The following is a 26,402-nucleotide window of genomic DNA, read 5'->3' as shown; positions in this document are numbered from 1 at the left end:
CCCGTGTCAAGCCTAGAGAGGGAAGGGGAAGAAATGCGGGGAGTAGGTGCAGAAAGACCTGGCTCCTCTCTTCCCTGGGCATCGCCTGGGCTGCAAGGCATCCCCACTGGCTTCTCCTCGCCTCCCTTGCCTGCCAACCTGCCCTTGCAGAGCTCCAGACTCCCCCAGTCCAGAATACAGTCATAGGTAAAAGGTAAAGGGACCCCTGACCATTAGGTCCAGTCGTGGCCGACTCTGGGGTTGCGGCGCTCATCTCGCTTTAGTGGCCGAGGGAGCCGGCGTACAGCTTCTGGGTCATGTGGCCAGCAGGACTGAGCCACTTCTGGCGAACCAGAGCAGCGCACGGAAACGCCGTTTACCTTCCCGCCAGAGTGGTACCTATTGATCTACTTGCACTTTGATGTGCTTTTGAATTGCTAGGTTGGCAGGAGCAGGGACCGAGCAACAGGAGCTCACCCCGGTGCGGGGATTCGAACCGCCGACCTTCGGATCGGCAAGTCCTAGGCTCTGTGGTTTAACCCACAGCACCACCCACGTCCCTCATGCAGTCATACCTCGGGATAAATACATTTCAGGATAAGTATTTTCGGGTTGCGCTCCGCGGCGACCCGGAAGTAACGGAGCGCGTTACTTCCGGGTTTCGCCATTCGCGCATGTGCAGACGGTCAAAAGGACCTCATGCGCAGAAGCGATGAAACGCGGCACGCACAGACACGCCGTCGTGTCTTACGTTCCGTTCGGGATGCGCACAGGGCTCCGGAACGGATCCCGTTCGTATCCCGAGGTACCACTGTATTGTGCTCAGGATGAGATGGCAGGGGAGGCAGAGGCAGCTGCTCTTCGCAACCCGCCAACTTGCCTGCTTTCCTAGGCGTGCTTCTTCTTTGGCGATCACTCATAGTCGTCCATAAACACGGTTTTAACAATGAGTCCGTAAGTGACTGTAGAGGCCAGTTCTGGATCCGCACATCCTTCCACAGTGGAGACATTGGTTTCCGGGCGGGAGATGATCACGGTGAGGGTTTGCCAAGCGTGCTTTCCTCTTAGCACGTTTCGCCCTTGTGTCCTGAGTTCGAGTGTCTTCAAAGCTTGTGAAACCTTTGGGAAAGGTCCAACGAAGTTGATGTTGAAGGGCAGGCAGCCGTTGCCCTGCATCTCTGGCCCTTGGAGGAGGTTGGGTGAGGGGCAGAGTTGGTAGCGTTGTGCATGACCCCCAGAGCAGGGGGCACAAAGCAAAGCGCTCACAGAAGTGCAGGCGTGGTTAGGGGCAACAAGTTTCCTTCACCCACACGAATATACCAGACATCGCTGAAGCCCTGTTTTATTTTTCCACATATGCTTGGGCATTGTAGACGAGGGTATCTGACTAACAGTGGGAGCCTAACCAAGGCTCCTCAAAAGCTAGTCCTGTTGAATTCAGTGGGGTTTTCTCCCAGGTAAGTGGGGTTCGGATTGCAGCATCAGTCACACACTGTGTAGATCCACTGTAGATAAACAGGGTTAAATTACACACATCAAAAGTCCATTGATTTTTATGGGTCTACTCTGTGTATGAGTTAGCCAGATAACATCCAGGGCCTTTTTTGTAGTGGGACCAAGGCAGGGATTGCCCTGCTAGAAGCTGGCCATATCGCTGCTCACCTATTTAGGTAGTGCTTCAGAAATTAGAATTTTGACTGCTGCTGGCTTCTACATCAAGGTATTCAACTAAGTTTTACTGAGAGCAGACCCACTGAAATTATTGGCCATGACTAATTTGGATCCATTAATTTCAATGTATCTACTCAGAGTAAAAGTTAGTTTACCTTTTGCTTTGATTAGTTATTAGCTGTTTGTTAAATTTTATACTTTTTTCTCTTTAAAAAACTGTGTTTTAAAAGATTTTTTAAAGAAACATCATTTCCCTAGTTAGAGAATATCTATTTGAAGGCGTGTGAGAGATCAACCTGTTGTTAGCATAAGAGTTTTCCAATAATAATAATAATAATAATAATAATAATAATAATAATATCTTTATTGTCATTGCCCCCTCTCGGGAACAACAAAATTACTTGGCTGCTCCATTAATACATACTGGAGGCAGACCCTGACTTGAAATTGTTTTGGGATACAGCCAGAACATTGACTTCTGAGAGCTGCCTTGTGGCCCAGTGTCTGTTGAGATGCTTGCTTTTTTGCAGTCAGGTAGAGAAAGCAAAGTAGATGTGGCTGGAACTCTTATCCTGCTTTTTTCTTCTTTCATTCCTTTTCATTTTATCTGCTTTCATTCTGTTCTGACAATCTGTTGCATTTATTTATTTATTTGTTTGTTTGTTTAGTATTTATATGCCACTTAATCATTAGCATCTCTAAGCGGTGTACATAAAATTACAAAAAAGTGTGTTGGTTTTATGGTAATTGTTGAGGGTGTATGAGTGGGAATGCTGCTGAATTGTGAGTCTTTAATTTTATTCATTTATATCCTGCCTCACTACCAGCATGGCTCACAGTTAGGTTTGTCATATTCTAGTTCTCCAGATCCTGGCAGCTTGATTTATATATTATGTAAATCAAGTGAGGAGTTGGGAAATTATGCTCCTTCCAAACTTGTTTTATAACAAGGAAACAGATCATTTGGCTTATTTCTGGATATATCTTGCAGGTGAGAACGAGGGCTGGGCGATAGCTGGTTTTCAACATTGCGATATATCACCAGCCAAAGGTTGTTTTTTAGTGCTATATCACAATGTCTGAAACATGGAACTGCGTAGGGTGTGTGTGAAGTTTGGGCGAAGGAGCAGTCATTGGAGAACATGTGGGTGGGGTGGTGGAGATCCTGCGAAGGAGCAGTCAAGGAGATTAACAGGTATGTGCTATGTGCACTGTGGATTCCTCCCCTTGCTTGCGTTTGGAGGGCAAACTCCTTCCACTCCTCCTTAGACAGAAGAAATCCAACTTCACTGCCTTCATTGCATCTCGTAGGAGCCACCCACTGGAGCTGTTCTGTATGGTCCAGAGGTTGATTACTCCTGACTAGGGGGGTGAACCTCTGGAGCACACAGTAACTAGCTGTAACTGAATGGCTAAACACGTCAATGATAAAGTTGCTTGGTTCTGCAGTGATTTAGATGCCACTATTGTAACAGTACCAGCCGAGATGTCCAATGCAATGTCGAGTCTGGTGTTGTGAGATCATTTCCAGTTGATGTGGGCTGAAGATGTGAACAGAATACTTTAAGTGATGTGCTTGATCACCTGCTCATCAGATCCTTGTCCATTCTGGTTTATTAAAGCTACCCAGGGTCAGGTGGCTGAATTGGTGACTGCTGCTCAGCTATCCCACCCTAGACCCAACAGAGTAACAACTATAGACCAGTCGCCAACACCCCTTTCTTGGCAAAGGTGGTGGAGAGGGTAGTTGCAGAGCAACATCAGGTATTCCTGGAAGAGACTGATTATCTCCACCCCAATCGTTGTACCTGGACACTGAGGTCCAGTGCCGAGGGCCTTCTCGGTAGTGGCACCTACCCTGTGGAACGCCCTCCCACCAGATGTTAAAGAGAACAACAACTACCAGACTTTTAGAAGACATCTGAAGGCAGCCCTGTTTAGGGAAGCTTTTAATGTTTGATGGATTTCTCTATTTTAGTATTTTGTTGGAAGCCGCCCAGAGTGGCTGGGGAAGCCCAGCCAGATGGGCAGGGTATAAATAATAATAATAATAATAATAATAATAATAATATTCAAACCTGGTTTTGGAACTGAAACAGCTTTGGATGACCTTTATCGTGAGAGGGACAAGGGGAGTGCGACCCTGTTACTTCTGCTTGATATCTCAGTGACTTTTGATACCATCGACCATGGTATCCTCCTGCATTGACTTAGTGAGATGAGTATCTGAGGCACTGTTTTACAGTGGTTCTGTCCCTGTCTTCAAGGTGGTTTCCAGAGAGGTGCATTGGTGAGTGTTCCTTGGCTCCCTGGCATTTGTGCTGTTGGGTTCTGTAGGGTACTGTTTTCTTTCCAGAGCTATTTAATATCTGTATGAAGCTGTTGCGTGTAGTCCTTAGGAGTTTTGGAGGGAGGTATGCTGATGACATGCAACTCTACTTCTCCGTAACAACCACATCAGGAGACACTGTGGAAGCTGTGGGCCGGTGTCTAGATGCAGTGATGGACTGGATAAGGACCAATGAACTGTGCTTGAATCTTGGGAAGACAGGCTCTTTGGATGAGTGGTTCCCATGTTTGGGCAATTGGCAAGTTACCTGTTTTGGATGAAGTTTCACTCCCTCTGAAGAAGCAAGTGCATAGCTTGGGGGTACTCCTGTAGACATCTTTGTCACTAAAGGCCCAAGTGTCCTCTGTGGTTAGGAGACCTTTTACCAGCTTCCTGTGGTTCACCCAACTATGGCCGTTCCTGGACAGGGATAGTCTGACCACTGTAGCTCATACATTGGTAGCCTCCAGGCTAGATTACTGTAATGATGTCTGTGTGGGGCTACCCTTGGGTCTGGTTTGGAATGCTGCAGCCAGAATGCTGTTGGGACTTTTGGTCAAGAACATGTGACACCATTGTTAAAAAAGCTGCATGGGCTGCCCATGTGTTGCCAAGCCAGGTCCAGGGTTCTTGTTTTGATTTTAAAAGCCTTGGACAACTTGGGCCCAGAATATGTTAGGGATCTCCTGAACCTTTATACAGTGGTGCCTCACAAGACGAAATTAATCCGTTCCGTGAGGCTCTTCGTATAGCGGTTTTTTCGTCTTGCGAAGCAAGCCCATTGACAGCTTAGCGGATTAGCGCTATTAGCGGTTTAGCGGCTTTTAGCGATCAGCTGTTAAGCGGCTTATCAGCGGATCAGCTGATAAGCGGCTTAGCGGTTTAGGAAAAGGGGGGGGAAGGGGGAAAAACCCCCGCAGGAACTCGCAAGACATTTTCGTCTTGCGAAGCAAGCCCATAGGGAAATTCGTTTTGCGAAGCACCTCCAAAACGGAAAACCCTTTCGTCTAGCGGGTTTTCCGTCTTGCGAGGCGTTCGTCTTGCGGGGCACCACTGTATTCCAGGTTGACCATGGAGATCACCTGCAGGAGCATCTTGGGTGAAGTGGTGAGGCTCATTTGACAATGAGAAATCAAGTCTTTGGTCCATTTCTGTGGAATGCCCTGCCAATATAGATTCAGTAGGCGCTTTCTGTGCCAGTTTATGTCTGTTGAAAGCTTTTCAGTCCTCCAGGCACAAATATTCCTCCTCTCCCAGACCTTTGGATGATAGTGAGGAAGTAGAAGAATAAATGAATTCTGGTATATAGAACTCTGTAACTAGTACAGTGGTGCCCCGCAAGACGAATGCCTCGCAAGACGAAAAACTCGCTAGACGAAAGGGTTTTCCGTTTTTCGAGGCGCTTCATAAGACGAATTTCCCTATGGGCTTGCTTCGCAAGACGAAAACGTCTTGCGAGTCTTGCGAGTTTTTTTCCTTTCCCCCCCCTTTTTCTAAGCCGCTAATAGCCGCTAATAGCGCTAATCCGCTAAGCCGCTAATAGGGGTGCTTCGCAAGACGAAGAAACCGCAAGACGAAGAGACTCGCGGAACGAATTAATTTCGTCTTGTGAGGCACCACTGTACTTGAGTTTACTTTTTTCTTACTCCCACCCCATCCCTTTTTCCTTTTATGTAGTGTCTTTTGGATTGTAAGATTGAGGACAGGGGCTTTTTTATTAATCTGTAAGATGCTCTGGGAAACTTCTCAGATGTGGAGTGGGATAAAAATGCTTTAAATAGATAAGTAAAATAAAGTTCCTTTGTCTAAGATTTGTAAGGTGACTGTAATACTTTGAACAAAGAGGGGAGTGCATTTAGAATTAGTAGTTAGAATTTATACACTCTTTTGGGTGTTCCAGGTTCTACTTAGGCATGTAATTTTCAACACTCAATATTCTGATAAAGTTTTATGTCAATTTGTAATAAATTTTGTTTTTATTGCTATCTGTGATGAATATTTTAGATTATTCTTTGTATACTGCTTAGAGGCTTTCTCTCAAGTAAGTGGTATATAAATTTGGTTAAATAACTTTATATCCATGACCAGTAATACAGTTCTGACAGTATTATTATCCCCATATTGCAGGTGTGGGGCTGACCGGTTGACAGACAGCTAGACATTTTCCGCAGAAAGTCACCTTACCCATCAAAGGCAAGATTTCATGTGGATGTCTGTGGATCTTTTATCTTGCTCCCAGAGACAGCCAAGCAGCCCCTGTTTCAAAAGAACACTTTACTCAGTACATATAAGTTGTAAACTTTATTTACTCTCACAGCTAACACCACCATAAACACCACATCTATGAATAATGATTCCTGATTTCTTTCTAACTTTCCAGCACTAGACAGATTAGAATTTTTGGTCTCTCACCAGTCCTCCATTCCTTACTGTGAGGACAATTGCTTTACAGCACGCTAATGGTCTGGTCAGGAACAAATTGACAGTATTTCAGGTACCCACTGTCTTCTTCTGATTTCCTTTGTGCTCAGATTCCTGCATTTACCTGAGAGAATTCCATAGGAGTTACTTCTGAGTAGGTGCAGTTAGGATTGCAGCTTTGGTCCATTTCTTGACCTGTCTATTCTAGCAGAACATGGGTTATCTTGAGAGCGTTTTGTATGATGAGGTTGCAGGTACAAGAGAGCATTCCAGTGGTTGAATCTGGAAGTTTAAGCCTTGATAGTGTCTCAGGCCTAGCCGCAGCCATTGTCATATCTTTCTCTGAAGGTTTATCTGTAACTGGTATAACCTCTCTGTATCTTGTATGTGTACAGTGGTACCTTGTTTTGAGTCCAGGATCCGTTCCGGAGCCCTGGACACTCAACGAAAGGGATACTCAACAAAGCGCTGCTCTGCGCGCACATGCGGAACAGTTTGTGCTTCTGCGCATGTGCGAAGTGCGATTTAGTGCTTCTGCACATGCGCGAGCGGCAAACCTGGAAGTAACCTGTTCTGGTACTTGTGGATTTGCTGCAGACGTTCGCTGAAATGGACAGTCGACGGGGTGAAGGTTCGTAGAGGTATTACTGTACAGTACAGCGGTGCCTCGCAAGATGAAATTAATCCATTCCGTGAGGCTCTTTGTATAGCGGTTTTTTTGCCTTGCGAAGCAAGCCCATTGACAGCTTAGCGGATTAGCGCTATTAGCGGTTTAGCGGCTTTTAGCGGATCAGCTGATAAGCGGCTTATCAGCGGATCAGCTGATAAGCGGCTTAGGGCTTAGGAAAAGGGGGAAGGGAAAAAACCCCGCAGGAACTTGCAAGACATTTTCGTCTTGCGAAGCAAGCCCATAGGGAAATTCGTTTTGTGAAGCGCCTCCAAAACGGAAAACCCTTTCGTCTAGCGGGTTTTCCGTCTTGCGAGGCGTTCGTCTTGCGGGGCACCACTGTATCTAAAACACACAAAGTTAAATATGTTCATACTGTAGTAACAAGTGTTTTTTATGGATCAGCACTCCCGGAGGAAATTAATTTAGAAAAATCAATTTAAACTTCTCCATTTCTCTTATGGCTATTTCTGTATAAAACCACGAGCTATATCATCAACGTCATTTTATTTCTATGCTGTCTTTCCATAGTTAAAACAATGCTCAAGGCGGCTTACAACATGACAAGATTTACATAATTACCAACATAACAAAAATCATGAACAATAAAGAAAACACATCAAAAGGTACGCAACCAAATGGAAAACAATTTCCACATAAATCATAAAATCTAAAACTAAAAATACATCTAAAAATAAATATATATAAGCATGGCATGCACAGCAAACAAACACAGCAACTTCTTTATGCAGGGATCTCATACACTACAGAGTAGAGGATTGCTTCAAAAGCTGCACAAAACCGATTTGTTGCTTGCTTGCAGGGCTGTCCCAAAACATTTTGCTGCCTGAGGCAAAGGGCAAGATGGCAACTCTCCCATTCTAGTCACAAAAGCTGACCTGACTGGTAGCTGAACATGACTTCAACACTGACAACAGTACTGCATGGTTTTTTCCTGTTTCCCCCCCCCAAACAGCTTTGTGGAAAAACTGAAAAAAACTGGTTCCCCCCATTTCCCCCCAGTTTTTTTCCAGGCCTTCCCATCTCTAACTGCACCTAAGGGCAGTTTCAGATGTGGCAGCAGAGGCCACCTACCACACAAAGATTTTTTTTGGGGGGGGGGCTTCCTGTTGGTATATGCTACCTGAGGTGGTTGCCTCATTTTGCCTAAGGATAGGGCCGTGACACTGATTGCCTGGTTTTGTAAGCTTTTGGTTGGGACTTTCTGATGCATAAGTGACCAGAATGAGCTAAATGATTTAGAATGGAGTAATTAAAACATTATAGTCAAACAGCAGGTTGGACATCTGAAGGGGTGTGCAGCTTTTTGAAACCTTTTGGGCACCTCGCACATTATTTTCTTAATTTACCATTGTGTTCTGCAGCATTCTTATCTCCTTCTTCAATTGTTCTGTTGTCCTTTATTATTTACTGCTTGAAAGAATGCTTAAGGCACTAGCGTATAAGCCTCCGCACCCTGGCAACTTTTCCTTTTCATTGCATGTTAGTGCTCTTAATGTAATCTTTGTGGCAATTTGTAAACTTTTGATACCCCTTAGTATGTGCCAGTGTTAGATATGTGCACACTGCAGGCATGTTCTGTTCAGTTCATCCTGCAATTGAATACATGCCAGTGGTTTTGATGTCTATTATAGCCAGTTTCCATGGAATTATAGTATTCACCGTTAGGCTCTTGGGCATTACGGTCACAGGTGAATGTTTTCTTGTAACATGGATGCATGAGCTGTCACTAGGCACATGGCATGTCTTTACATCAAATATGTAAAGAAACTTTTAAAAATGATGACATTCCTTTAAAAAAAGACCCTTTTATTGCAAATTGATAAATTGATTGGTTTATATCTGGCTTACTGCTCATGGTTTGTTTAAACCAGGGTTGAGGAACCAATGAGGAGGGGAGAAATAAAGTTGTCTTTTGAAAACATTGCAAGTAGCTGTTGTTGGCAAAATACACCTTTTGCAAACAGCTTTCAAAAATTTGCTCCACCCCTGTAAAATGGGGCGATGGGACAATTTTTGCCAAAGGGAGAAGTCTAGTGTGCAGGCAATGCTTTCAAAGGGCAGTCTTCGTTTGAAGCCTGATCTTGCTGTCATCTCAAAGAGGAACAGATTTGCAAAGGCTTTGGGGAGTCTCACACCAACTCCATACCACCCTGCGTTTGAGATGGCAGTGGGATTAGTTTTAAAATGGAAGCAGGGGAGGAGCTCACTGTATTCTCAAAGGTTGGCAGAACCCTGAGGAGTTCCCTCCCTTCTCTTTTAAATCTCCCCTCTCCCCTTAATCCTTGTTCACAAACTACTGTATTTTCCCATGTATAAGACTAGGTTCCCCCCCCCCAAAATATGTCAAAACTCAGTGGGTGTCTTATACACGGATAGTGCCTAGGATGGACTGGCGATTGGTTGTTGCCCCCAAAATATGGGGCGTCCTATGCGTGGGGGCATCTTATAGATGGAAAAATATGGTAATTTAATCTCTCACCTTTCGATCCATTCCTGGAATCATCCTCTAAAACCCACACATCTGTATGGGTTATTATTATTTATTATAAGTATTTTTATATGGTCTGTCAATGATATTCCCATAGCAGTATGCAAAAGCAATCTGCAGCAGGTTTTTTATTTATTCAAAAAATGATTTATGCTGAGTTGTTCTCTGCCAACAATGTGCATGCACACTTCTTCAGATACACTGAAACAGAAGTTTCCAGACCCTTCTATATAGTGAGAAGGTGGGGAGGGGTATTACTCAGAAGGGTGGTGGGAATGGGTGATTGGCAGATAGCTGTGATGAGCCTGTTGACGACTCTACCTTACCTACAACAACTTCAAATTCGGTGATGACCTGTTCCTTCAGATCAGCGGCACAGCAATGGGCACCCGCATGGCCCCACAGTATGCCAACATCTTCATGGCAGATTTAGAACAACATTTCCTAAACTCCTACCCACTCAAACCTCTCTTGTACCTGCGATACATTGACGATATTTTTATCATCTGGACACATGGTCAACAGACCCTGAACACCTTCCACCAGAAATTCAATGATTTTCACCCCACAATCAACCTAACAATGAATCAATCTATGCAAGAAATACATTTTTTGGACACTACTATAAAAATACAGGATGGGCACATAGACACCACCTTATACCGTAAACCAACTGACCGACAAACATATCTACATGCCTCTAGCTACCATCCCAAACATACCAAACAGTCCATTGTATATAGCCAGGCACTACGTTACAGCCGCATCTGTTCCAATTCTACAGACAGAGACTCTCACCTAAGAGATCTACAGCAAACCTTTTTAGAACTAAAATACCCAACAGATGAAGTTAGACAACAGATCAACAGAGCCAGACTGATACCCAGAGAGAACTTGCTACAAGACAGACCCAAAAAAGAAAATAACAGAACACCTCTAGTCATCACATACAGCTCCCAAGTTATAACAGTACAACGCATCATCAGAGATCTACAACCTCTCCTGGACAATGACAGTTCTCTTTCTCAAGCTCTGGGAGGAAGACCTTTCATTGCCTACAGACAGCCACCCAGTCTTAAACAACTCCTAACCCACAATAATACTACAACCAGACCTAACACGGACACTGGCACCAGAGCCTGCAATAAACCCAGATGCCAACTTTGCTGCCACATACACCTGGACAACACCATTACTGGCCCCAACAACATCACACATACCATCTCGGGACTATTTAATTGCTCATCGTCTAACATTGTGTATGCCATAAAATGCCAACAGTGTCCTTCAGCTCTCTATATTGGACAAACAGGCCAGACCTTACGCCAAAGAATAAACGGACATAAATCGGACATCAGGAATCACAAGACAGAGAAACCAGTAGGAGAACACTTCAATCTCCCAGGACATTCTATACAAGATCTCAAAGTAGCTGTTTTACTACAAAGGAATTTCAGAAATAGACTGGAAAGAGAAGCTGCTGAATTACAACTTATCACCAAACTTAAAACCATGGAGAAACCTGGTCTGAACAAAGACCTTGGATTCTTATCTCATTATACATGACAAAGCCATTTTTCACCTTTTCACCCCTTGCTTTTTCCTGTAAGACCTATTGCAGTCGTTAAGAGTCGTCAACAGGCTCATCGCAGCTATCTGCCAATCACCCATTCCCACCACCCTTCTGAGTAATACCCCTCCCCACCTTCTCACTATATAGAAGGGTCTGGAAACTTCTGTTTCAGTGTATCTGAAGAAGTGTGCATGCACACGAAAGCTCATACCTAGAACTGACTTAGTTGGTCTTTAAGGTGCTACTGGAAGGAATTTGTTTTGTTTTGACTATGGCAGACCAACACGGCTACCTATCTGTATCTGCCAACAATGTTTTTTGACCTGGCAAATGGGCAAAAGTGTCCGTCTGAGTGAGAAGGGTGGAATTTTGAGCCCTCCTTTGCTGTCAAAGCATTCATGCAGACTGGCTGCTGTTTCTCTCAAGTGATATTGCTGCCTAACTATTGTGGGAGGACCAGAAGTGGGCAGGTCCAAGCTAAGTTGCTTGTAGACCAGAATTGATGAGTGCGGGAGCAATTTGGGGAGGATTAAACCACAGAGCCTAGGACTTGCCGATCAGAAGGTCGGCAGTTCGAATCCCCACGATGGGGTGAGCTCCCGTTGCTCGGTCCCTGCTCCTGCCAACCTAGCAGTTCGAAAGCATGTCAAAGTAGATAAATAGGTGCCGCTCCGACGGGAAGGTAAACGGTGTTTCCGTGCGCTGCTCTGGTTCGCCAGAAGCGGCTTATTCATGCTGGCCACATGACCCAGAAGCTGTACGCCGGCTCCCTCGGCCAATAAAGAGAGATGAGTGCCGCAACCCCAGAGTCGGCCACGACTGGACCTAATGGTCAGGGGTCCCTTTACCTTTACCTTTATGGGCTGGAATGGATTTGATGTGTCATTACTGCCTGAGCCCATGGGGAGTGAGTGATGCATAAGTATTGGGAGTGGGGGGGGATATCATTGCATTTGATGATGGCACAAACAAGCAATCTTTAAAGGTGGTGTGAATGTGTGTCGCTGGGAGGGGGTGGGTAAAAAAAGTGTAGTCATTTTTCCTTATTTATAAGCTTTAGGTGTCTAAAACTTGTACTTCAAGATTGGTTTTTTCCCCCCTCCCCAGATTATGTCTACTTTGAAAACTCTTCAAGTAATCCATATTTGATAAGGAGAATAGAAGAACTCAATAAGGTAAAAAATATGTTAGTACACTCAGTGACTTTTGACGGTATTGGCGGTACTTGCTAGTTCTGCTACCAGTTTTTATAATTTTCAGCTAACTCTCAATTACCTTTTTGTAAAGTGATAGAATTTTAAAAAAATTGAAATAGGGGGTCAGCACATCGAAGGAAGAAGCAGGCAAACTGTCCTAACCCATCCCCACTAATCCCCCTTGCTCACCACACACTATTCTACCACACAGCACAAAACTTCCAGATAAAAACCTGGCAAGCCAAAGGCTTATGCCGTCTAGCAGACTTTTTACAAAAATAACAAACCCACATTGACACAAGAAATACAAGACAAACTAGGGGACACCCAAACACCCTGGCTAACACACCACCAATTACACGCCTTCTTAAACAATACAGTAGTGCAGTGGTGTCCAAACTTTTTTTCAAAGAGGGCCAGATTTGATGAAGTGAAGGGCCATGGGGGCCAACCAAAGTTGTTGTTAACCTTTTTTTAGGATTGAAGTTGTTGAGGTTTTTTTTTTTGGGATTTTACCCTAGGAAATAAACTGCCACAGAGGCCGGATTAAACTGACTGGCGGGCTGGATTAGGCCCCCCAAATGGACTTTGGACATGCCTGCAGTTGTGAAGTCAGCAGCAGCTAGGCCCATGACAATCTTTGAAAACCTCTTCCTAACAGCAAAGGGACACAGCAAGGGGATGGTATCCACAATATACTGCTCCAAAATCCCACAAAACCCATCAACATAATCAAAAAAAAAAAATGGGAGGATGACATAGACCCCACCCAGTGGACTAGAATGTGGTCTAAACCTCCCTTTAAATCCATCCCAACTTAAAGCAAAGAACTTGGATTGTACCTAAGACAAAGGAAACTAGTGCTGATATGCTCAGGAGCTTCACCAAAATGCTGGAGAGGCTGCGTCTCCACAGCACATACCTCCCCATGTGGTGGGATTGTCCTGAAATCCAATATCTTCTGGACATCAGTCATGCAAGAAATATGCAAATAACTTTGCGGCTGCTTTGGGAGTATGCATTGTCCTATTTTGAAGTGAAAGTGTCTGCCACATTTAAAAATGTTTCCCATTCATTTCACTTGGACTTGCTGCTCAGTTTCCCTTGTAGGAATACGAACAGCTATAGTTGTATATGGTTATAGTTGGGCATTAAGATAATGTAATAGAATTTTAAAATTGAGTATGAAATAATTGCATAAATATAAAAAGTCCATAGTGCCGACTCAGATATATGACAAAAGCTTGCTTTAAGTAAAACCTGTTCATAGACAGTCCTATAAATAGCCCTGTACAATGGTATACGTAGTATAAATATTATATCAATTTCATTGAAAACTGGCCATTTGTGTGATTCTTAGTGCCTTTTATAATTTCATAATGATTAATTGAGTAATTGAAGCAACCAAAACAAGAGGTTACCGGACAGCATGGATAACTGTAGGAAGGCTATAACTGTCCAGATCAGGTTGAAGTTAATGTGTCTGATTTCCCCCAGAGCTGATCTCTAGGTTTTTATTCGAAAATTGACTTAAGATCTATAGTAGCAGAATATAGTTTGACGTTTAGAATATTACATCGGACCTTTTTTCTTCACTCACTAATGATCGTGTGTACTAATATGCAAAGAAAAATAATCAAAATGAAATCATTTGGTTGCTAAGTACATTATAAATTGAGTATTATAAAATTTGCATTCTGCTTCAATTTTGGGTTTTAGTATTGGTGTTCTGTGGTATAGTTAGTAATAAAGCATTTATATACCTACCATTTAAGCCACATTTAAATACCTACCATTTAAGCTTCTCACCTGAAATTAAATTTTTATTATTATTTTGCTCACTATGACAGACAGCCAATGGAAACGTAGAAGCAAAAGTGGTGTGTTTCTATAGACGGAGGGACATCTCAAGCACATTAATTGTACTGGCTGACAAACATGCAAGTAAGCTTTCTATATTATTAACTTAAATGATAAACTGTTGACTTAGTTTTAAATAACATGCTAAAGGGAGCTGCTGGATGTAACGCAGTGTTGTGCTCTTCCAATTGTTTCGTCTGCACAAATGTTTAAGCATGCCAGACAGAATGATTCCCCAGTCCTCATGTGCCATCCTGGGGGTTCTCTCAGAGACTCTGAGATTACATCCACAAGCAGCCTTGGGTGCAGCTCATTAGGCCTTGGAGATTTGAATTCATTTAAAGTAGCTGGGTGTTCCCTTACCACCTCTATTCCTGTCTTGCGCTGCAGCTCCTTCCTTCCATCATTTATTCTGTTATCACCAGATGGGCATTGCTTTCCTTTTGGGTGAAGACAGAGGCAAAGTAGGTGTTGAGCAGTTATCTGTTACCCAGTAGCATTTCTTCGCCTTTTCCACTACTCCACTACAGAGGACCTTGTTCTTCATCCTGCTTCAAACATAGCTGAAGAAACCTTTGTTTTTAACTTCTGTTGCAAGTCATTCTGAGCTTTGGCTTGCCTGACATTCCCCCTGCAACTGTTGGCTACTTGCATATACTCCTCCTTTGTGATTTTTCCTTTCTTCCATTTCTTATAGATGCCATTCTTAACTCTCAGCTCATCTGTAAACTCCTTATGCAGCCGCACCAGTTTTCTAGATGCCTTCCACTTTTCTTTCTTGTTGGATTTTTTTTGCCTTTTTGCCTTCAATATTTTACCTTTAATAAATCCCCATCCATCTTGGACTTCCTTCTCTTTGAGTATTTCCAACTATGGGATCTCACCCAGTAGTCCCTTAAGCTTTCTGAAATCGGCCTTAAAGTCCAGAGTGCATATCAGACTACCCTCAGCTTTCCCTTGGCTTTGTATCATGAGACCCAGGAGAACATGATCACTTTCTCCCAAGGCTTCCAGCACTTCCTCTTCATCAATCAGTTCTTCTCTGTTGATGAGGACCAGGTCCAAGATAGATGATCCCCTTGTTGCTTCTTCAACCCTCGGGAAATGAAATTGTCAGTGAGACAATGGAGGAATTTGTCAGACCCTACATTCTTGGCAGAGTTGAGTTCCAACAGATCATAGAATCATAGAGTTGGAAGAGACCACAAGGGCCATCGAGTCCAACCCCCTGCCAAGCAGGAAACACCATCAGAGCACTCCTGACATATGGTTGTCAAGCCTCTGCTTAAAGACCTCCAAAGAAGGAGACTCCACCACACTCCTTGGCAGCAAATTCCACTGTCGAACAGCTCTTACTGTCAGGAAGTTCTTCCTAATGTTTAGGTGGAATCTTCTTTCTTGTAGTTTGGAACCATTGCTCCGTGTCCGCTTCTCTGGAGCAGCAGAAAACAACCTTTCTCCCTCAGGAAATTATATACACAAGGGCCAGTAAACGAACAGGAAATTGAAGAATTCCTTAGAAACTATGGATTACCAAAAATTTCAGAACAAAATAAAAGGATCTTGAATGAGAAAATAACAGAACAAGAGATAGAGGGTGCCATTCAGAATATGCAACTGGGAAAATCACCAGGACCAGATGGTTTGACTGCCAGATACTACAAAATGCTGAAGGATTGATTAATACAACCATTAAAGGAAGTTTGCAATGAAATTATGGAGGGGAAAAAGGCACCTGAATCGTGGAAAGAGGCTTTCATCTCACTTATACCGAAAACAGAGACTGAAAAAAACCAGGTTAAAAACTACCGCCCTATATCTTTACTCAATGTGGATTATAAAATTTTTGCAGACATTTTGGCAAAAAGATTGAAGAGAGTGTTATTAGGGGAGATTCATAAGGACCAAACTGGCTTTCTCCCAGGGAGGCATATGTCAGACAACGTGAGGAACATTATCGATATTTTGGAGCTGTTAGAAGTTGACATTAATAGAAAGGCTGTTTTAATTTTCGTGGATGCGGAGAAAGCCTTTGACAACATTTGTTGGAGCTTTATGAAAAAGAATCTCCAAGGGATGGGGGTAGGCCAAGGTTTTGAAAACGGTATAGGTGCAATATATTCGGAACAAAAAGCAAAGTTAATTGTAAACAATGTGGTAACGGAAGAAATGCCTATAGAAAAAGGTACACGACAGGGTTGCCCAATATCCCCTCTGCTTTTTATATCAGTCCTGGAGGTTTTGTTAAATATGATTAGAAGGGACCAGTTGGTTAAAGGAGTTCAGGTCGGAGCCAGACATTATAAATTAAGAGCATTTGCAGATGACCTAGTTTTGACTTTGCAACAGCCAGACACTAGTACTAAAAGAGTGTTAGAACTAATTGAAATATTTGGTCAAGTAGCAGGATTTAAATTGAATAAACAGAAAACAAAGGTTTTGGAGAAAAATTTAACAATGGAAGAAAGAGAGAGGTTTCAGAGTGAAACAGGTTTGGAAATAACGAAAAAAGTGAAATACCTGGGGGTAAACTTAACATCTAAGAATGTGAATTTATTTAAAGACAATTATGAAAAATGTTGGTCAGAAGTAAAGAAAGATTTAGAAACATGGTCAAGGTTGAAACTGTCCTTGTTAGGTCGAATTGCTACTATTAAGATGAATGTACTGCCTAGAATGCTATTTTTGTTTCAGACCTTACAAATTCTGGACAAGATGGATTGTTTCAAGAGGTGGCAGAAAGATATATCAAAATTTGTCTGGCAGGGCAAAAAGCCCAGAATAAAGTTTAAGATTTTAACTGATGCAAAAGATAGAGGGGGGTTTGCCCTGCCGGACTTAAGATTATATTACGAAGCAGCAGCTTTCTGCTGGCTGAAAGACTGGCTACTTCTTGAGAACACAGACATTTTAGATTTGGAAGGATATGATAATTGTTTTGGTTGGCATGCATACTTATGGTATAACAAGGCAATGGTGTACAAAGGTTTTAAAAACCATATTGTTAGAAAAGCATTATTATTATTATTATTATTTTATTATCAAACCTTTATTAGGCATTATGCAAATAAAACCATAAAAGAGAAAATAACATATAAAAACCTTGAAATGTATATAAAAAGGCAGCAGATGGTTACATACATATATATATATATACATATAAAATCAGTGGTTTTCCTTGTTAACCTGCTCCTTGGAGGACTGCTGCCAAAAACTCAGCTACCCCCGCCGTTACCCTTTGGTCAGCGTCGGATAGGTAAAGTCCCACACATTTACCTTGCTGGCATTATATAATGTTTGGAGCAGATACGAAGACCTATTGGAAAGTAAAACTCCCAGGTGGTTGTCACCAATGGAAGCCAAGGGGGTGAAAAAATTTAATATGGATTCTAAATGGCCAAAATATTGTGAAATCTTAGAATATGAAGGTGAAAGGGTTAAGCTTCAGAGCTATGAAAAACTAAAGTCCAAAGTTCGAGATTGGCTGCATTACCACCAGATAAATGAGACATTTAAAGAGGACAGGAAAATAGGATTTCAGAAGGAGAGGTCAAAGTTAGAAACGGAACTGTTAGAACCCAATACTAAGAATCTGTCAAGAATGTATAATTTGCTGCTTAAATGGAATACACAGGAGGAAACGGTGAAATCAGCTATGATTAAATGGGCACAGGATATCGGTCATGACATTATGTTTGCTGACTGGGAACAGTTATGGACCACTGGTGTTAAGTTCACGGCATGTAATGCCTTAAAAGAAAACATAATGAAAATGATCTACAGGTGGTACATGACCCCAGTCAAGCTTGCAAAAATTTATCATTTGCCCAATAATAAATGTTGGAAATGTAATGAGAATGAAGGTACCTTCTATCACCTATGGTGGACCTGCCCGAGGGTGAAAGCATTCTGGGAAATGATCTATAATGAAATTAAGAAAGTCCTTAAATGGACATTTACTAAGAAACCAGAGGCTTTTCTCCTGGGCATGGTTGGCCAATTGGTGCCAAAGAAGGATAGGATTTTCTTTATGTATGCTACTACTGCAGCAAGAATTCTTCTGGCAAAGTATTGGAAGATGCAAGAACTACCTACTCTGGAAGAATGGCAGACAAAGGTGATTGACTTCATGGGACTGGCAGAGATGACCGGCAGAATTCGTGACCAGGGGAAAGAGGCGGTGGAAGAAGACTGGAAGAAATTTAAAATATATCTTAAAAATTGTTGTAAAATTGAGGGGTGTTAAGATGTCAAGGGGTAAGAAGCAGAGAATTACAGCTGTAACCAACAAATTTATGGGAATTTAATGAAGGGAACTAAATGGATAAATTGACTAAAGGGTTGCTAAAAAAATTCTTTCTAAAATAAGGATGCAGCGAAAGGGAGGTATGGGGAAGTCGATTGAAAGAAGTTACAAGAAAATAAGATTATGAATTTATTTATGTTTGATTTGTTTATGTTTGTTTGTGTTTTGTGATGTGTTTGTCTTTTAATTATGTGTTTTAAAAATTGAATAAAAATTATTTTTTTTAAAAAAACAACCTTTCTCCCTCCTCTATGTGACATCCTTTTATATATTTGAACATGGCTATCATATCACCCCTTAACCTCCTCTTCTCCAGGCTAAACATGCCCAGCTCCCTTAGCCGTTCCTCATAAGGCATCGTTTCCAAGCCTTTGACCATTTTGGTTGCCCTCCTCTGGACACGTTCCAGTTTGTCAGTGTCCTTCTTGAACTGTGGTGCCCAGAACTGGACACAGTGCTCCAGGTGAGGTCTGACCAGAGCAGAATACAGTGGCACTATTACTTCCCTTGATCTAGATGATATACTCCTATTGATGCAGCCCAGAATTGGGGAAGTTGACTTCATGAGGAAGTTGAAGTCTCCCATTACTAATATGTATCTCCTTTTTGAATGCTTGGTAATCTGCTCTAGGAAGACATCATTCAAACCTTCAGTCTGTCTTGGTGGTCTATAGCAGACACCTACAGAAATGTCACTGTTGTTTCTCTCTTCTGAAATGTTCACCATTCTGCTCTCAGTCTGCCTTCCATGCTCCAAGTCTTGGATCTCTGCACATCCTTTTCATATAATGCTACTCCTCCCGTCCTGTTTGGTCTATTCCTTTTGATAGGTTATACCCATCTCAATTTCCATATTCCTGCTAAACTGACAGGACTTGCTTCTGAGTAAACTTGCATGGGGTTAGACTGTGCATGCATAGATCTGTTACAGTGTCCACATGTCTGACAGCTTGGTGCCACAGCAGCTGCAATGAAGCTGTAGGCAACTATTATGCTTTCAATAAGTCCTAGAAAAAGTGGTGAAATAGGATTTCTCTTGAAAGTGGTTGGGCTCTAGGCCTTAGCAGCTACTTGATTATGTCAACATCTGATGCCTCCTCTGGTGTAGTGAATGACATCAACCTTTTGGGCATGTTCTAGCCCAATAACCATGAGACCAAGGTGGTTCACAAATTATGCAGTGAGTTCACTAATTCTGTTTTCTTTGCATATGATCTGATGCTATGCTGGGTAGTTAAATTTAAATGTAAAAATTGCATCTGGCAGTGCATTGAAGTACTATTTCAACCATCTTCACAGATTAATGTTATTTCATCTTCAACTAGGAGAAATGGAAGAAGAGATGGAAAACCCAGAAAAGATTGATTTACCAGAGAAACAGAAACATCAACTGCGACACCGAGAACTGTTTCTCTCACGTCAGCTGGAATCCTTACCAGCCACTCATATTAGGTGTGGACTGAATAATTAGATTTTTTGTGTAATGGTTTTTAATAAACCTAAGAACATATTTGTATTTTACGTAATGAGGCATTCCAAATGCCCTTTTTCTCATCTTATTTTTCTTTCTTTTTTTTAGAGGCAAATGCAGCGTTACACTCTTAAATGAAACAGAATCCCTTAAATCCTATCTGGAACGTGAGGTAGGCACATATATGAAACTGAAAATCTTCCAAGTTGTTTTGCCACACTTGTTTAAAGCACTTGTCCAATGTTAAAAAGGTAAAGGACCCCTGACAGTTAAGACCAGTCGCGAACGACTGGGGTTGCAGTGCTCAACTCGCTTTACAGGCTGAGGGAGCCGACGTTTGTCCACAGACAGTTTTTCTGGGTCATGTGGCCCTAGGCTCAGGACCAAATGGCATGCTCCACCTTCCTCCGTGATTTCCTGGTTCATAGCACTTTGCTGTGGCATCCAAACTGCACCAACTGTGGCGTGTGCAAATCATAGCTTGCCTCTAAACCAGAATTAGAAACAATGGTTTGAAGGTAGCTTCTGCCTTTCTAAAAAAGCAAACCATAGTTTGTTCGATTCAGATGTAATGGCAAACCATGGTTTGTTTCAAACCAGGAAGTTGTGGCGGAGCACAATGTGCCGTGGCTTCTGGGAGCACAATGACCAAGTCATGCTCTACAATAATGCTTTGAAGTGGGACAATATTTTCACCATTTTGGGATCGTACTATGAAGAAAATACCACCTAAATTACAGGTGGGCATGGTTGGGACTAAAGTTCTCTATTTAGTGTATTTCACTTTTTTGTAAATTATACAGTTCTAAGATAGCACTTTCGTCTTTTCTGAGGCTTCAGGAGCTGTGACGGGGCTTCTGTAAACGTTTAGACTCCCATGCAATTTGTTTCGGCATAACTTCTTAGTGCTGCATATGAAGGCAATTCTTTAAATAGTATATTTGGCAGTTCATGAACATCTCTGGTATATTTGGTATATTCATGAACATGTCTTAGAAATCAGTCTGCAAATGGACCGATTTGGTGTCCTAAGTACGTTAACTTAAAGGTGAGGCTTCATGAGGAAGGAAGTTCTGTAAGATGAAAAAGTGAGCAAGGTTGATGCCTTGTCTAGAGGAGAGAGGGATGTTTCCATAACAAAAAGTGGAAATGCTAACTGATCAGAGGTATGGGACACAATGTAGAAGGGACAGAGTTAAGGAGCAAATGAGAGGTTGTCTGCAAAACTGAATAAGGATCTTTAGTGCCAAGTGCCAAATTGGAGTGCCAAAATGTCATGGCAAATCCTAACCTGAAGAAATGGAAAAGAACAAGCTGTTGATTAGGTGCCAAATAGAAGTGTGTGCCTATGTTGGCAAATGGAGCAGGTGTCGAAGTGTTTGTATCCTACTGCTTCTCCCCATAAATGAGAGTCAATTTAATTCATTGATGATAGTAGCTAGGCATGCTTGCCCAAGCATGCTTTGCACAACCACCCGTAGAGTGAAGTTTGAGGAACCAAGAAATGTAGAAGCAAGCTCTGGGGAGCCAGCAAGACTGTGTAACTCCACAATATTCTGCAATTTTTCTGCTATTAAACGCCAGGTAGAACTGATCATTTTTGGTCAAAAGGTTTTCTGGTGCCTAGCGAATCTAAACTCCTCCTGTCAACACTGTTATCTCATTCACCCATTGAGATTTCACAGCTATATCTAGCTGACTCCAAAATGGAACAGGTAGCATTTCTGAGAATGCTATCTTGGAGAGCCTAGATTGGAACAGCCTGCCTGGTAACTTAAATTTTACTTTCACAATACACACCTGCATTTCCCAATGTATTTGGTGCACATTGCTGACTCCTTCCTAAAATGATAATTTGTAAAAGGTAATTTTTATTTATTTCATAAGTACATAGTTTATTATATGCATTTGATTTCTCACCACCAGGTTTTCTGTTGTTATTTGATGGTGCAAAAATTGTTAGGAGTGGCTCTATACTCACGATTCAAGTTGTTGGAAATGCTATAATTTTTACTTCCCTTCCTGTCCCCAGGACTTCTTTTTTTATTCACTAGTATATGATCCACAGCAGAAGACTCTTCTAGCTGATAAAGGAGAAATCAGAGTTGGAAACAAATACCAGGCTGATGTAACAGACTTACTGGAAGAAGGTAGTTTCATTTCTGCATAAATCCATAAAGAATTCATGTTGTGTTGTGGAAGGTTTTGGAAACTGTGGGGCTCAAAGTTTTTTGTTTGAGGAACTGCAGAATGCTTTCACAGCCTCTATATCCCATGATGTGTTACACTAACCTAGTCCTTTCATGCTGTCCAAACGTACATAGGTTCTGTAATGGTACTTGATCTTGGTTTACCTCTGTTAAAATATTTTTATCGTGCTTTTCTAAAATGTTTCACAGCAGCTTCCAGCATTTTAAAATAATTCCAGAATAAGAAACACAGACATTTAAAATTCAAATTCAACTTTACACTAAGCTTAAATCTGGAAAATTCAGAATAAATTATATGGAACACTCTTAAAAAACACAAAAAACTTTTGGACTGGAGGACATTCAGTTAATAGGATGGCACCTCCCACTGGACAGGATATGCAGCCCCCTTCAAGTGTTTTGCCTGCACTTTCAGGGGGAGGAGCCACCCCACCCTCCAGATTTTCCCTGCCTCTAGTCAGGTCGGTTGGGTCCTGTGTTCTAGGCAGAACTTAGCATTTGTTTACTCTTTGCAATGGTTTTTGTTTTGCCTTTACCCTTTTCTGCCTTGCCTTAAATCCTCTTCTGTGTATGTTGTTTATCTGTCTTCTTGATGATGATGATAATAATAATAATAATAATAATAATAATAATAATAATAATAATATCATCATCATTGTTAGGTTAAAGAAGGGTGTCCTTTCTTTAGCTTCCTTTTCCTATAAGTCTGCAAATCTGCAGTTTTTTTCTTGCGGGTTTCTTTCCTTTTTACCAGCATGAGACTTTCTCTGGTGGCACCTAGCCCCCGGGGCTCACAGGCAATGGAGCTATCACAGAGAGTTCGCTAACTCAGCCTTCCTGTCAGCAGTTTTTTTGTGAATGAGGGGAGGACGTAACGCATCACAGTCTTAAATTCATCTCTGCTGCACAAATGAGGAGGAGAGAGACAAATCAGTAACACTCCTGCATTCTCCCTCTCGGAGAACTTTACTATTCTGCAAAGTTCATTGCTCCAAGAGCATGCTTGCCTTTGTTGTCATTCTCCTTGTCAGGCTGGAGTGGGATCTCATTTAAGAGATCAGCAGGTGTGATCAGCTTTTTTTGTGTGGGGGGGAGCTGCCACGTTTTGTTCAATTTGAGCAGGAGATACGTAATGGTTCTGTATTTCCAAAGCTTTTGTATACATGTGAATTAAGTGGCTTCTTTGGGGAAATGGGGCTGGCATATGAAGTGCTGGATGGTTGGGTGTGTACTTTTCACTCACGTTATTCTGCGGGAAGTAAACTCTTCTTGGGAATACTACAAAAGAGACAACCGTAGCATTTTTCACCAGTGAACGTTAAATGTTTTCTGTAGTTTCCAAGATTTGTGGAAGGCAAGCTCCTCATCAGTACGCTATTTGTTTTGCCAGATTGCCTAGATAAACCCTTTTTTAAATTTGAATTTGTTTAGGTGAAGATGATGGCAGAGACCAATCAAAACTTGAAACAAAAGTTTGGGAAGCATTTAATCCACTAATAGACAAACAGATAGATCAGTTCCTTGTAGTAGCACGGTAAGGAGAAAAACACCACAATTTGCGTCTTAATCTGGTTATTCCCCCGCTTTCTGATTATACTGTTCCCCTAAACAAATGCTTGCTGTTTGTAAAACAAAATGTTTTGTTTGCCGTTGCATCATTATGGTAATTATAATCTTAATGTTTATATACCATTGTTTTGGGATCGAGTCATTCATTAGCAATGATTTGATTTGCTAGTAAAGCAGATGATTCACTGATCTCTTCCACTGTGTCCCCAAATGTTCAGTCAGTTTGCACAAGGGCTGTCTGCATACTAAGGCCGTGTCCTGATCGTTAATGATATAGTCAACATTAATAATGTCTTCATTGCAAGCTTTTTGGAAGTTGTTACTGAGTTTTAAATGTATGGCTTGTAGTATTTGCATGCATCGGATTGGGTGGTGCAGATACTTCCCATATGAAGGAATTAATATAGGTATATTGCTAGGTAACAAACATTGCAAATGATACTTGACTGAAGGAGGCAAATTTTCATTCTTCAACTTGCTGCTGTTCTAAAACCATTTGTGAATGGAAATCCTCGCACTAGCAGATATTTGCTCTGACCTTTCCTGATTCCATTGATTTGAAAGACTGGTAGTGGTTTTTCTGTATCCTTCATGCAAGTGTGAACATTCAGTTAGCAATAGTTTTCAGGTGTGTGGCATATGAAATAATTAGAAGGAAAGGAGATGGGAGTTGCAGTCAGGCCTGAGACAAGGAAGTAGCATATAGATGTAAAGCAAGATGTTTGGAGAACTGTCTTGAGGGCATTCGTCTGATACAGCTCTCCTGTCCCTTGTTGTTGAGTTCTGTCATTGGCTTTATAGAGCATTGTCCTTGTATGGCATGAGATTGATATGTGCTTTGAAGAGCATGGGCACCATCAGCATCACAGAGGTCCTTGGAGGAAAACAAACAAATGTTAGCAAATGGTACTAGGACAGAAAAGTGTATTCATCAGTTGCTAGTACCTTTTTTGGATTCCCTGATGGCAATTCAACTTGCTCTAGGCATAGGCCTCTAGTAAAGTTTAAACATGCGATAGGTGCCTTATTCCACATTTAGGCACTGGTTTTGTATATTCTCACTTAAACTGTGATTTTCTTCAGGTTTCAAGCTCATGAAAATGAATTTCATCAACTTGGGGGAGAACTAAATGTGCATATGAGGTTACGTGAGATAAATAAGCAGAGGTCCTCCTTTTTCCTTTGGTAGTGTAAACAAAAAGGACAAGGTATACATCCTGTACAGAACTCATTGCCACAAGCAGTGAATGTCAGAGAAGTCATTTTGCCACTCCGGCAAGTAGTGTGTATAAGCCATCATACTGGAAGACAAGATGACGGTTTTGAATTAAAATTTTGGTCAATATTTCAATCCGCCACCCGGGTTAGAAACCAGCGTTGTATGAACTAAGGTGATAGTCATACTGGATTCAAAGAATTTATGGTCACGTTACACAGTTCTTCATTATTACATAACCAAAAGATGTGCAAAATTGCTACATCAGTTGTGTTCTGTTTTCAGATTACTTTGACATGAAAACCTCAGATGGAGCTGATAAAAGACTCACACTTAAGCAAATGTTTCGGTGGAGCTGCTGGCAGCATGGAGTCCAGCAAAGCAGAGGAGGTAACGACTTGTAATCTACGAACCTACATCAAAACATAAATATGCCTGCTAGAAATGTGCACATAGGCAATCATTTAACACAGGACAGTTGCTGAATTTGGCACATTTCTGGCATTCCGATTCTCATGCTAGTTATTCATCCCTGATAAAGCACAGAGTATATTGACTTCACTTGTGCGTTCTTCCTCAAGTTATGGAAGCAGTATGAAAATCAATGGGAGATGCAGCAAGAGTTCTTTAGCCGCATTCCTTCTTGTTTTGCAGACATCATTTCTAAATGCAACAGCTTTATTGCATTGATTCATTGTTCGATAGCATCAGAATCTCATTCTTTGCTTGGACTGAGCAGCCACACAATGAAGTTATCAAAATAGGCCATGCATAGTGGTGCAATACTACTTTCAAAATATCGGTGTAATCTCTTCTGAAAAGAATAGAAGTTTGGAGGTGGCAGAGATCTGAGCAATCTCACACAATACAATACAGGCAACACCCAATTTGTGCGGGGGTTGCGTTCCAAGTCATTGTGTGCAGTGGCAGAGACTTACAACCCACCCCATTCTGGTCCTGCCCCCTTTTCCTGCCACTTATGGGTTTGCGGTGATGTGCATGTGCACGGTTGCGCATGCTTTGAACGCGCGCAAAACGGTTGTTGCCTGTACAATGTCGGATTAGTCATTATGGCGCTGCTGTTGTCTGAGGCAGTTGTTTCATATCATACAATGACTGTCCAAGTGGGCTTCCAGCTGGATGACTGTGAGAGTGTTTGTTTTGAGCTCATTTGATATTTCTTTTTTAAAAAAATGTTGTGGTTGACTCAGCAGTACTAACGGCTGGGTTTTGAGCATATTTGCCTTATCTTCTTTTTCCTTAACACAAAAGGGTTTTATTTTGTTGGGAGCTGTCCAGAGTGGCATATAAATAACAGGCATTAATTCATTAATTAAAATCAATCTCTATTAACTGCAAGATACAAGTTTCTGGCTGGGATCCATAGTCGTGCAGAGACTTTTGGAGTTTTAAGTTGTGAAA

The 26,402-nt window shown here is 41.9% G+C and overlaps 1 protein-coding gene across 4 annotated transcripts in view; it reads left to right on the top strand.

Annotated features, from left to right (window-relative positions):
• Positions 1 to 26,402, top strand: part of MTA1 (metastasis associated 1) — a 72,773-nt gene that overhangs the window by 278 nt on the left and 46,093 nt on the right. For 3 of the 4 annotated variants that reach the window (XR_014159054.1, XM_081872722.1, XM_081872724.1), the window contains exons 2-7: positions 12,260 to 12,327; positions 14,199 to 14,292; positions 19,840 to 19,966; positions 20,094 to 20,157; positions 22,018 to 22,135; positions 23,627 to 23,729. Coding sequence is in view for 3 of the 4 variants with exons in the window: in XM_081872722.1 (XP_081728848.1) it covers positions 12,260 to 12,327; positions 14,199 to 14,292; positions 19,840 to 19,966; positions 20,094 to 20,157; positions 22,018 to 22,135; positions 23,627 to 23,729 (574 nt within the window). In the remaining variant the exon portion in view is untranslated. Of the gene's footprint in view, positions 1 to 6,106; positions 6,173 to 12,259; positions 12,328 to 14,198; positions 14,293 to 19,813; positions 19,967 to 20,093; positions 20,158 to 22,017; positions 22,136 to 23,626; positions 23,730 to 26,402 lie in introns of all 4 variants that reach the window. The other variant, XM_081872723.1, reaches the window with a different exon arrangement.

This window comes from Podarcis erhardii (assembly GCF_964252035.2).
Source record: "Podarcis erhardii genome assembly, chromosome: 8".
Classification (NCBI taxonomy): domain Eukaryota; kingdom Metazoa; phylum Chordata; class Lepidosauria; order Squamata; family Lacertidae; genus Podarcis; species Podarcis erhardii.
This window is presented reverse-complemented; position numbering and strand designations above follow the sequence as displayed.